The sequence below is a fragment of the Thermobia domestica genome, chromosome 10 (assembly GCF_964235325.1).
Source record: "Thermobia domestica chromosome 10, izTheDome1.hap1.1, whole genome shotgun sequence".
In the NCBI taxonomy this organism is placed as follows: domain Eukaryota; kingdom Metazoa; phylum Arthropoda; class Insecta; order Zygentoma; family Lepismatidae; genus Thermobia; species Thermobia domestica.
Window position 1 is genome coordinate 162457604 of NC_137463.1, and position 14251 is coordinate 162471854.

General features: G+C 36.5%; 1 protein-coding gene across 1 annotated transcript in view; it reads right to left on the reverse strand.

Moving 5' to 3' along the window:
• Positions 1 to 1841: 1841 nt before the first annotated feature.
• Positions 1842 to 14251, reverse strand: part of LOC145662810 (putative trypsin-6) — a 41333-nt gene continuing 28923 nt past the window's right edge. The window contains exons 6-7 of the mRNA XM_081728698.1: positions 9760 to 9953; positions 1842 to 2657 (exon numbers count right to left, since the gene is read on the reverse strand). Of these exons, the coding sequence (XP_081584824.1) occupies positions 2499 to 2657; positions 9760 to 9953 (353 nt within the window). The 3' untranslated portion in view covers positions 1842 to 2498. The remainder of the gene's footprint in view (positions 2658 to 9759; positions 9954 to 14251) is intronic.

Here is a 14251-nt window from a genome sequence, read left to right on the forward strand (position 1 = left end):
TAAACAACATTATAATTAAACAAAAAATAAAGTTCAAGCGTTAAACACAATATTCGGCTATATCTCATTACCCATATTGTGTACTGTCCTCTTGCAAATATAGTTTCATAATGAAAGATTGATTACCGTTTACTTCAGTTATCAACTTTTCTTTAGTAGGTAATGAGGTTATTGTAACCATCAATATTTAGAACTACAAAAAGTCTCTTATCTCAATTTTAGTTTGGGCAATTTTAAAAATTTACGGAGGTGGTTCTATGCTCCCTTCTCAACTTTGGTGAGTGGGTAGTCTTAGGTACCTTTAACCATTTCGTCTAAGCCAAAACCCATACACCCCAAGTCTGAAACCACCAACAACACCAACCAATGACCACCAACACCAGCATCTGAGCTAGTGAGTAAAATTTTATTTCCTAATCATTCACTTTCATTAATCATCCGTCGCCTTTAGCATAAATAGCATAATCGTGGGACCTTAATCTTAAAAAAGAAAATAATCATTTCGTTTCAAGATGCAAAGAAAAAAGCTGAAGCTACCGCGTCGACAACATATTGTACTTAAGAATCGATTCCTCAGTTAATTTTCATTTCTCATCCTTTTTTATGTTTCGTTCATTGTTTTCTATCTTTTTGTAAAACCTTATTTCATTTCGCAATCAATGCTGTAGTTTCTAGTCAATGTCTTAAGTCATAGGCACGGTGTATCAGTTCAAATCTCTGAACATTCCTTTTGATGAAATTTAAGTTGATCTACTGTGCTCGTATCCCCCTTGCACAATAATAATAATATTTGCATAGTTATTGTGTCATATTAATTAATATAATTTTAATGCACCTATTTTTGCTGTATATTGTTTTATATATTTTAACCTGATCAAAATTAATTTAGTTAGTTTACTCAGTTTCGTTTTACCCACTTCTATCGTATCTTCATCCTCGGACTTGAAATCACTTCTTGAGGAATTCTTCAGTTACGATCACCTAACCGTGCCTCATCTGGGGTTGTCCGTTTTACGGACATTTACCCCTGCATCATAATTTCAGATGGAAGAACTACAAACTCGTATGGTTCTCTCTTCAGTCTAATGCAGCATCTCTCAATCTGTGTTAGAGGTCTGCATGGGCCGAAATTTTTAGCCCGAGCCCGGCACAGCCCGTGAATTTACAATGTGAGGCCCGACCCGAGTCCAAAATATGTTTTAGCATTTAGACCCGAGCCCGGCCCGAGCTCGTGTGATAATCAAATGAGCCGGATATAAGCCCGAATTACAGAAACTTAGTAATTAACGCAAAATTTTATTTTTATTTACAGCAATTAGATCTTTAATTTTGCAGTTGTGCTTTAAAATTTCACCAGAAAGAACGATGCAATATTTATCGTTGTACAATATATTTACAAAGTTAGGCCCGAAAAAGCCCGAGAAATATCGTTGTATATTTAAACATTTACATCCCGAACCCGGCCCGGGTCCAAAGTTATATATGCTTTGTAGGCCCGATGCAGAACTCTAATCTGCGTAGATGTCGATGCGAATACTGGAAGAAGTGTTGCTATGGAAGCAATTGTGGCCAGCGTCGTGGAAAAGGGGTGAGACAATCTACGTATAACATAAATTCTTATGTTGCATGTAAATGAAATTCCAATGATTTCAGAGACATAAGAGTCACGGGCAACAATTCTGAAGCTCAAACTTATGACACTTTGTGTAAAGAGCAGAAAAATTAGAATAAGAAATTTTCATGAAAGAGAAGGTGATGAAATTTATATCCATTATAAAAAATAAAACACGCCGGTTCTCAGCGATAAAATACTCTGATAATTGACAAAATGAAACAGATGATGAATCTTTAGCAGCTTAAGAAATTTTAATTAAAAAATTGATTTTAAAAGTATTTCTATATTTCTGTGGTTCACACTGAGTGAAATTACAAGCAATGACCTAAATGTATCTATCGTTAAGCAGAAGTGTCAGAAAGTAACAGGGGCTACAAGCCAGGAAAACTGACCTTAAATTCACGTATCACTAACTGCTTGTCTAGCTATCAAATTCGTTTACAATGATTACTCCTTTACCCATATACTAGTTCTTTTGGTTAAATGGGGTTACAAGAACAGTAATATAATGCTTTAAGTCAATTAGAAACAATTCAATATTTCCTCTTTATCAGTACTATAACTCAGAAAAGCAGTTTACAGCTGGCATAACTGAGAAGAAGCTGAGATAAATTCTTCATACTTTATATTTCTACAAATTATTTTAAATACAAAGTTTGTAACATTTGTGTGTAATAGACAATAAAATGAATCAATTTCATAGTAACTGACATGCCAAGGAATACAACTGATAATTTCAAATTATTTTTGATTAAAAGCTTGTTCTGTAAATATTAAATGTTAATATTCTATTTAGTGTCTCCAAATGTTGAAAATAAACGGCGACTATTAGACACTAGTGCAAAAATTGTGAACTATACATCATCACTTAGTGAAAATTGAATCATTTGTGTTGGATGCCTGTTTTATCTTGTATCCAGTCGATATAGGCTGAAACTCGTGTAAACACTGCAGGACCACTTTTTTGGCCACAGGGAACTTTCCCAAAAGAAACAATGCCAGCTAGATGAGAATTACACGCCAAGGGGCCACCAGAATCACCCTGAAATACAAACAAAATGAAATGTAGTTACAGATAACTTTGAATACTTCGTAAAGAAGGACTAATATTGGATGTAGTGGATTTTCTCACTAAATATTTACATTTAAATATGATTGTGACGCTACAAGAAATAAAAGCAAGCGAAGAAATAGTCTTCGTAACGCACTGCGAAACAAGAAAAATGCATGATGACTCAGCATTACATTTCAGACAAATAAATGCACACTGAAAGATGTCTGGGAAGTGTGTTGTGAATATATAAATGAATATAAAAGATATCCGAGTAACCATATGTGATATGAGGTCAGTGTAGTGAAAAGCGAATATTACGAATAATGCCCAAAGCATTTAACGTAAGTGTTTCTGACTATGTAACCATTGCACCATGTCTAACATGTTCAAGTCTTTTTATTAGTATTATTATTATTTTCCTCTATTTCTTTTCCTATAATCTAAACTTGCAAACCAGAAAAAAATACTGTCTTCATTAAAGAAGTTGACATGAAAGCTCTAAGACAAATTTTTGCTTATAAGTCGTCCAATTCCAAAAGGGCTCTTGTCCATTTACAGAAAACGTTTTAAAATGTAGGATCTGAATGTTTTGTAGAACTGGGAATAATTCAGTGCGTTCATGTGAGAACCTTCAACATCTTCAAATATTTCCAGTTTCAGTTCTACAAGATGCATCGTCCCTACAGTTTCTCTGGTTTTCTGGGATTTTCTGTAAATGGACAAGAGCCGTTTTGGTACTGGACGAAACTTGCTTACGTCACTTCTTGGTAACATCCCCATCAAACACTCAATAATCAACCAACTACTTTCTGAGTTAGTAAAAGACTTTACTGTGATCTTTACATATTTTATTGGAGGAGACCAATAAAATATGTTGCAAAATTAAAGAAATAAGCTTCCATTTTGGATACATGCTAAGTCAAGCATTGTTTTTTATTCACAAGATCTTTTCTTTCTTTACTGATTTAGTATCGTGTCAATATGGTCGAATTAAAATACCTGAATGAATTTGGGATCCTCTATTAATGCGATATTAATAATGAATAACGCAGAATGAGCCTCCATACTAATAAAGCATTAGTTTCTGAAACGTACTAATTGAAAGTTTTAGTTTAAACTTAATTATTATTAACTAGAATAATATATAACCCTTAAAGTTTCAGTAAGTTATTACGTATTAACGCTATTTCGATTTGATTCGATATTTGACTTTGAGTTTAGACTACCTGCTGAGTTTCGCTTTCAGAAGCTAGGCCCACGCCAAAGACACTAACACTATTAACATGTTTTACTAAAATATTTTTGTCATTCAGTACTAGTGTCCTACAGTAGTTGCAGAAACCATTTGTTAGAACTAGATAACATATAGATCGTGATCAGAAAAATGGAAACACCTGTAGTTGGCAACACGTCAGATGTATGGGTTGGCAGTGGTGTCGTAACGCCCGCAGCGCCGGACCGCTGGTGCTGGTGTGTTAGGTCGGTCTCCATACTACGTCAGGCGCAGTGGAACAGCAGTGTCCAGTGGCTGCAGCAGACGGAGGTAGTGTAAAATGGGAGACCTCTCAGATTTTCAAAGAGGGCAAATTGTTGGAGCGCGGTTATGTGGAGTGAGTGTGACGGCAGTGGCTACTGTGTTAGGCGTGTCGCGTGGGACAGTGTCGAAGGTGATGACGGCCTACACAACACACGGGAAAACCACATCGGGGAAGCGGAACAGTGGGCGGAAGAAAATCATAAGTGACAGGTCACGCCGGGTACTAAAGCGCATTGTCACGCAGAACCGTCGTGCCACTGAGGAGCAAGTGACGGAGGAACTCAATCAGCACCTTCCCCACCCTGTTTCGACAATCACAGTCCGCCGCGAATTACATGACATGAACTTACGGGGTCGTATTGCACGGGCCAAACCGCTCATCAGGGACCATAACGCTTTCGCACGCCGCAAATGGTGCCGCGACCATGCAACTTGGACCGTTGAGGACTGGAAACGTGTGATATGATCGGATGAGTCATCCTTCACCCTATTCCCAACCACGGGCCGTGTTTATGTATGGAGAACGCCCAAAGAAGCTTATGATCTGCAGTGTCTCCGCCCAACTGTGAAACATGGCTGTGGCTCGGTGATGCTGTGGGCCGCCATATCATAGTTCTCATTGGGTCCTGTGGTCACACTTAGTGGACGAATCACTGCCAACGATTATGTCGCAATTTTAGGAGACCACTTGCATCCTATGGTCCGGATGTTGTTTCCGGACAATGACGCCATCTTCCAGGATGATAATGCACCCATTCACACAGCTGTTGTTGTTGCAGCGTGGTTTGAGGAACATCGGGATGAAGTTCAACACCTCCCCTGGCCCGCCCAATCCCCAGGTCTCAACAAAATTGGCATCTGTGGTCCGTGTTGGAAACACGACTCTGGCGATGATTTCCATCTCCATCCTCTCTCACAGAACTGGCCGATGCCCTGCACGAGGAATGGTGTAAAATTCCACTTGCTACCATTCACGACCTCTATGCCTCCATCCCACGTCGCATCAAGGCTGTTCTGAAGGCGAAAGGTGGCCCGACACCATATTAATCTGGTAAGTTGCAATTTAGTTCAGGTGTTTCCATTTTTCTGATCACCATCTGTAATAGTCATAATTTGCCATTTTTCGCCCAGTAAAATGACCATTTTCCTTTAAATCTTGAAAGTTATATATATATTGAAAACATATCAGTTAATTAGTTATTGTTGCAATGAAAAATAGAAATTTCACAGAAAGCTGGTTCCACGCTTAAATTAAACTTTATATTGTATATATGTACTTTATATACTGTAGCAAAGGAACACTTTCAGAGTTTTTACTGGAAGTCCAATCGGAGAACGAGCATTAGGAAAACCTAGACGCAGATGGGAGGACATGCAACTAGCAGAAATATGAATACAAAGTAGAAACTGGATTCAGTTGGTTAAGAAGAAAAGACAATGGAGAGCTTTCGTAAACGCGACATTGAACCTCCGGGCTCCAAAGTCCATAGAGTTAATTGGTTAGCAAATGCTTATCTCACAGTGCTAGAAATCGTAATGCGTATACATACATGGACGAAAACAAACTGAATTAAGTCTCCAGTATGCATTGAGTAAGTCGCTTTATCTTTTAGGCTGGAATACATTTATCTCGGGTAGCTGTTCTCCTGAAAATACACTCTTCAAATCAGAATGTATGTAAATAATAGCTTAAACAAAAAAACCTTTGACACATAAAAATAAGTAATAAAATCTATATTTCTCTTTTATGCACCCTTTCTGGAAATGCTGGAAACCTAGATAAGAAGCGCCGTTCTTAAAATCGCTCTATTAGTGTCTTCTCAGAATACTGACGTTAGGCTCGGCCAAATATGCAAATTAACGTCCTGCAATTCGAGAGTTTATGTTACATAAAAATTGTCATTTGTGAACCAGAGTAGTAGTCGAACATGTAGAATGTGGAAATAATAGAGAGAGAATATTTAGAAACACTTTCAAGACGAAATAATTTCTACGAAAATTTGGAAACTGATGCCACACTTGAAATCATATTCTAATAAACGAAATTACTTAATACAATCAAAATAGACTACGTTAAGATCAGATTAGTTAATCAATTATAGCATATATATACAATTCATGGTAGAAGGCAGTAACTTTTCATATTGAGCAAGATTCATAGTAGAAATGGATACAAAGGAGCTACGAAACAATTTGATACGAACATGACATTGAGCTCCCTTGTGGCTAAACGATCAGTGCACGTGCCTTTGGCGAGGGGGACCCGGCTTTGATTCCCGGCGGGAGTTAATGTGCTTCGGATTCTACTTTAAACTGTAGATCCACATCACATATAGTCTATGATGCTAAAAGGGACGCTAAGCTAAAATCAAGTAAAGTCAAGACGAACATCACATTATAAAATAGGATTAGATCTCAGGAACCACAAAATAATAGGACACGACTTCATTCTATTAACTTCAAACCACAATAGCTTCAAAATACAATATGATCGATGTAAATGATTCTTATTACTTCATTTCTAACCATAATTAATTCGATTCAGTTAATTTCATTTCTTTTATTACTTATATTTAGTATAACTTCATAGCATTTGATTCATTCTTACTTGTATTTTCATTACATCAAATATCCATTAAATAACATCGTAGGTAGCCGTCATAAATTATGTAATAGAAATGAGTGAGATTTCCAATTAATTAGTCGTCATGTGCTCATTCATCGTTGTTATAGCTTAATATGCTTTATTCATGATAAGTTAGTAATTTGATTCATTAATTTGTAATATGGCTTATTTCCACATCTAATGTCTCTGTCGATAGTAATTAGACAACAGATCCTGAAAATCGTGAGATGTGTAAATATATATGTGCTATTTTATTATTTCCATTATATATGGTTTAGAATAAATACTCTACTTGTAATTTAACCTATTAAAATATTAAAGTTATGAAAACAAAAATTTGACTTCATTAGAGCAGAAATTATTATTTAGGACAATATTCGGGAAACTATCTATTTAGTAACACATTTCGTTGAACATTACCAATATTTTAAAAATTAAAAATTAAACAATGATCTTTATTTACATAAACTACTTGTGTTTAGTTTATCTGAACCTGATTATACTATTTTACATTACTCCCCTTCGATACAATCATTATGCTTCAATTTACTAATTGCAGGAAAGTGATATTATTTTTTCATTATTTATATACCACGAATTAAGATGAATTATGGAGATAATTTATCAATCTGTTACAAGTAGTACTTATCATATTTATATCCCACTAACTGATTTGCCAGTCCTTCGCACGGGAAGAGTAGGTTTATGAAAGTTATTTGAACTCCTTCCTACGTTAGGATCCGCAATTCAATGAAAGTGTAATAATAAAATTCATAAGATAATTTATATGTGTCATAAAGCTTTGAATCACTTACCCACTTAGGATACGCTGCTTAGGCAAAGTGTCATAATAAGAATTTAGTCAGAAGTAGATACTAAATTTAAAAAATCATTTCAAACGGGTCATTTTACCGTTATTCAGTTACAAATAGCAGATAGCGTACATTTGGGATATGTTATTTTAACATTTTCTCACCCCAATGAATATGGGACCCGAACTTGGACACATGCAGCATTAGATATATTACTATCCATATCAGAGGCATAGAAAATTTGAATTGGACACTAATATGGGTCCTTCTCCGTTACTTTTACATATCATCTATTTCCTACTCCTACCCCTTCTTATTCCAATACGAATGGGGGATGAACTTAGATTTTTGTTGGGAGTGTCACTAATCTCAGCGATCCTGAAAGCTGTGGACTACACTAATATTGCTAGTTTTCGAATATTTACACATGCCACCCTTTCCTACCCTTCTTCATCCGTTCTCACTCCCGTACCGGTAATGTGATAAAAACCGAAATTAGATCAGAAATCGTCCAAATAAACTTCTGCACCAGAAAGCGTCAAAATCGATGCAGCAATCTATGAGAAGTTAGCCATGGAACACCGTTATATTAATTTCTATTTATATAGAGCACATAATAGGAACATTTTAAATGGTATTTCCTTCCAGTACATCATAAATGATTAATTATACCGAAGAAAGAAACAAGAAGACAATACTGGAATCATAAACATATACGCAGGGATTAGAAAGAAAAGATTAGTAACAATCTTATAAGAATCAAATCTATGGAACGAAGAACTAGATAAATATTAAAATAAATAAAAAAATATTTTTTCTTATGTGTGGAATTACACATGAATATTTACCTGTATTTGTGCACCTATTTTAAGTATATCATACGTAAACAAAGTATAATTTTGACGCGAATCTGTTCATAACGTATGTTGAGTCTTCTATCAACTTCTATATATTTCCACAAACGACGACGTAGAGATTCGTGTACTTTATTCAACGTCTATGAAGTGATAGAAGTACAAGCATGTCAAATACGCTGTTGCATGTCATCAAGTTTTGGAGACTTACAAGTTAGACTTGACATTCTCCTTGACATAATCCACAGAAAGAAATTAAGTGTAATTAGATCCGGTGATCGAGGAGTCAACGAATTGGATCTCCACGCAAAATCCACATATTCATGCTCCTACCTAACTCTTCTCTGACCAGACGCGTATAATGTGCGGGACCATAGTCAACATGTTGGTACTGCATAATGTGCAGGAGTATGTTATGATGGAACTTGGTATAAGAATCAGCGGAACGTGTTCTATTTCAGGTAGCACATCTATAACAAATTCATTCACTATGTTCTCCCTATATTATTTATAGAGAAAATGTGGATCAATGACTTGATCGCCAAGAATCCCACAGCACACATTTAGTGACCAGCGAAGATGATTAGACCATTACTTCTACCACTGAAAATATTCCAGGCTTAATAATGCAAATTATTACTCTTGTCATGCCCAGTATTAGTAAACGGCGCTTCGTCTTTCAGAAACGGTTCTAAGTTATCTTGATGAGAGTGGAATGAAACATATATTTCAGTAACATCATATCAGACTCATCGAAATAAGTTGAGTTTCATACTTTCCATTACTGTATTACTAAAATGTACATATGTAATGATATATTAGATTTCCTCCCCCTGCAGCTCTAAATTACTGTCTCGAGACATTTGCTCTTGCTGCTTTCTAAGAAGTAATAATTTCATGTGTAACCGATTGTGTGTAACCAATCCGGCGGACAGATCAGAGAAATCACGCTGTACTGAAATTTCAAAGTAATTTTTCTATGGAATTTTCCTAACGTAAGTAATTTTATTCGGACCGTAAGTCATTTATATTAATTTTGCGAGGTGTTTATGAAATTCTGACACGTTTTAGTAGGAGGTTGTAACTTTACCTGATGTTGCAGGATTTATCAGGGAGTACTAATATATTTATCAAAGTGGACAGAACACACTCTTAAGTGTATTGGTTTAATGCCATACCTTTAAGAAGACGAATAAGAGTTCATGTAGCACTACAGGCTAAACATTCGAAATCATTAATTATTTAAAAACTCTATACTTACCACACAGACTCCCTTTCCTCCTTCTAAAGGAGCAGCACACACTTGTTTTTCTGTGATGAAGTCAGAATCGCTCCATTCCCTTCTACAAGTTGCTAAACTAAGCGTAGGTATAATAGCGAATTGAAGTTGGTCAGGATACTTTGGTTGTAAGGTCATACTTGTATCTCCCCATCCTGACACTACACATTCCACACCTATTTAAAACAAACAAGGAAGGATTAGCTGGATTACTATGATAAAAGCACAAGATGTACGGTGGTATTTCCGAATGATATATTGAGTTTTGAAATAACATTTGCACAGGTATAATCAGGGCCGGCCTTAGGTGGTGCGGGGCCCAATTGGGAACATTTTGCGGGACCCCAGGTTTACAATTAACTTGCACCAAGGTCTGTATTAGCTTTATATATATTGCTCTCTCCATGCTGATCTTATGGTTTCCCTTTATAACGTTTTTCCATCTGCAAAATGTTCTGGTGAAAATGCTTCTGCTTATAGACGCTAATTTTTCAGAGAAATAACTCAAATGAAAATGCAAACAATAAATGAATTTAAAATACATGTTTCAACCTTGTGCCTCGCAAATTTTCAAGAAGATTCTGTACCAGTATTTCATATTTGCCCTCTCTTACAAGTAAACTTATATTCAATGTCGTCATTGAGTCGACTCAATGTCGAAATCTAGTTTCTTAATCAAACTTGTCAGGGAACTGGGGAATATCAAGAAACGGGTGTAAGCAAAATTTAAAGTGCTTCCGTCCACAGTGGCCAAAATACTGATTGATCGGAATAGGCCAGAACAACACGTTTCAAGTTTGAAGTTTCCATTTTTTTTTTTTTTTTTTTTTTTGTAAAATGGGTAAAGGGATGAAAAACGAAAACACATTAGCCGATACCGGGAGGAAGTAGACATCTATTGAGGATATGCTTATCATAGCCGCCATCTTGAAGTCTGCCATCTTGTGTTTTGTTCGATTTCTTGAATACGAAGGAGGTCATGTAATATATCAAACTGGGTTAGAATTTTACAAGAAATACAATGGTGAAGTTTCATATGAGAGGCCAAAGTTTGTCCTCAGGTTTTGTATTTTTCATATAGCTATAATAAGAGAAAGAATATGCAAAGAAATCGCACTGTGGCTGATTTATTTGATATCATCTCGGTATGCATGGTAGTATCACATGACATAATCAATAGGAAAGACAGGAGCTTTCACTTAGTGGGGTGTTCAAAATAAAAGAGGGTGTGCATCCAGAATAATGATATAAATCTTTACACAAACTTGAAGAAAATAATATTTTTATGCTCAGGGGTGTGTGTAAGGAAATTTAGGAAAGTATTAGGGTTGTTGGGATGCGCAGAATACTCCCTGGACATAATATCTATTTTTGAAACAGAAGTTGCAAACGTATAAAAATAAAGAAACTTCTGCAACATTAAATTCAGAAAATATTTAGTTATGCCCGGAAACTTAATTCAAACTGTTCACTTACTTGTTAGGGAGAGACCATACCCTCCCTTGTGAAATCCATAGATGTACCTGTATTGCAATATGTTGTTGTGTGTACTTGACGACCAGAGTAGCAGAGTCACCTTAACAGTACCATAGCCACTTGGCCGGAGGCCCCGCAAGAATGGGGGAGGACCGCGAACAGAATGGCAAGAGCAAAATTAAATCATAGGGACCGTAACACACTTGTTTGCTCTGGGTCTAATATGCTGTTAAAACGGCACTGGAGAGTAGATTAGACTGGAAGTAGAGTAGACGGCACTAGTACGAGCCCCGATTGGAACAATCGGTCCAATCGGCTTCAGTCCGGCTCTGGGTATAATTCATGCAAACAATAAGAAATATTGTTTTATTGCTATGATTTTGCAATATCGCGATTCTTTTTGTTCGATGGCTATGTTGAACAACTTTAATCAGAACTTGTTTTATTCTGTAATCAAGTCACTTCATAGGTTATGTATAAGGAATATTAATAATTTTGAATGTGTTAACCAAGCAAAGTAAAGAATCAGTAATACCTCAGACAGAACTGCAGCTAGGAAGTGGAAAGTTTTAGCAGAGAAAGGGAATATATTTGTTGATAATGGTAAAATGAAAAAGAAACATTTTGTCACAACACATATACTGACAGTTATGAAAATCATAGAAACACCTAAAAACATGCAACTTATCTAATTAATACGACGTGCAATCACCATTAATATGCAGAAAAGCTCTGGTTCGTCGTAGAATGTGGACACGATAGATTTCCAAAGGAATATAATAAAATTCCTCATGCAGTGCAGATCTCACTTCGGTCTTTAAGAACGGAAGAGGTTATTTGTTCCGGAGTCTAAGCTTCAGAGCTGTCTATAGGTATTCAATAATGTTAGACTAAGATTTAGTTATTAGATGTTTTAGGGCAGGTACCGTATTATATCTTTATGTTAATGAAATCACCTCTCAACAGTTATAGCAATGTCATCTTTTAAAATTACATAGTTGCTCAGGAATAATATCTGGACCATAGGCTGCACATGACAACCTGAAATGACTATAATTGGTACCAGTAAAGCGTCCTGTGATTGTAATTAAGAAGTCCAACAGAATGCCAAGAAATAGAGCTCCACGGTATCACAGACCCTCTCCAATGTTTTCCGTACCTACGTGCAGAACACGCATCATCAGTCATAACATCTTACACGTCTTACATTCCTTCACTTTTCACATTCCTTCGGTTTAGATGTTCCGTCTCTGGATTTGGTTTCTTCCTTAGAAGAGCTATCCTCTGCTTTGTCTTCAAGGTGTGCTTCATTGTCACTAAAATTTTGGCTGTCATATGAAACAGATGATTGAGCAAGGAAACTCATGTCTACGCCTTTTACACGAACGTTAAGCACTTTTCATCATTTGTTTTGTTACTGCTAAATCAACTGACACGATGCAACCGACTCTGGGACCTCTTTGATCAAGAAGGAACTAGCATATTTTATGCGAAAATAGTGGTTAGCAAACTATTATCTGCAACGGCCAATTCATATACGCTGAAGGCAACAGTAACAAAATATAGCACTTGAGAAATGGCGCCCAATTCGAAGCGTATCCGACTCGTTCCTGACTGCGACACTGAGTTAGAGAGATCTGAACTGGAGAAGAGCGATGTGATATTGTGAGCTTTAAGGGTGAGAGTGTCATGGTTTAAAATAATGCTCTGCTACCGCTACGAACCACCAGTTGAAGAAAAAGACAAGGAACAAAATAGCTGTAGAAACGCTTAATTGTACTGAAATTGCCCCCTTTTCCGGCCCCAGAGGAGGCATCCCTATCCCACCGCAGGGCATATAACTGGCATTTTGTGACATGAATGTCAGTTTTCATAGCATCTGGCATGTACAAACCAAATTTTAAAAAATGTTTACTTTAACATAACTAAAAATAATGAACAGTTTTGGTATTTTTTGTAATTTTCAGTGAAATTTTGAAACTTTGAGACAATAGTTATCACAGAAGATATTATCCGAATTGAGAAAAAATGTAAACCTGTAATGTCCATGTGGGTGGGCCACTTTTGCCAGGTATTACATTTCGTTCCGAAGAAAGTGGCAAAACGTCAGACCCTAGTAACCACCCAACTGAGCACACTCCTAGCTATTCGTGCAAGTAGTCAGTCCTAAAAATGTTAGATACCTTTCTGAGATACTGTTTCTCATGCTTTTTGAAAATAATGATGTTCGGCTATGGTCACTCCGGGACTCATCTGTCGTTTAGTCGTCGTCCAAACTTGTTCTACAAGGGCAGTGTTCTATAGGGCTTGGGTTCAGGGACTTAACAGTCCTTAGTAGAAGGTGTATACCAAGGAAAACATGGAGGCCTGTCCTCGTAATATAGGAAAAGTAATATCTTATTAAAAATTGGGCACAAAATATCTAGATAAATTCGGACGACAAGATTGATATATTTACTACTGAGGGACACGCTAATCATACTCTCCTGAATCGAAACCAAAGGCAAATGGAATGTGGAGCTTATTGGCTCACATCAGAACGACACATGTGTGTCCTCAATATCAACTGCAACACACATTGGATTGTTCTACTCATCGGAACATCTATGAAAACGAATATAGCTGTCATGCGTTAGAAATGACTCTCAGCGTTAAATTTAGCCACTCCGCTTTTATCACGCCACTGTATTTTCGCTGGCTACTATTGAAGACGCTTTCCATGATGAGATAGTGTCAAATATAATTATGCAAGAGAAGAGAGCTAAGGTAAATCTGCATCCAATAAATTGTTATTTAGTGTTTTTGCAGTCATATTGGGGCAGCGTTCTTTCTGATTGTATTCGCTGTCGCCGTTGCGTCAGTTCGGGAAATTCTAAAGACCCTATTTTATCCAGGCGCTCCAGTATATGTTACTTTGGCTTGAAGAGCCACATCCAGTATACAAATTTTCTCACTTCCATCGTATATGTTACCGAATTACCACTAACAAGCATATAAT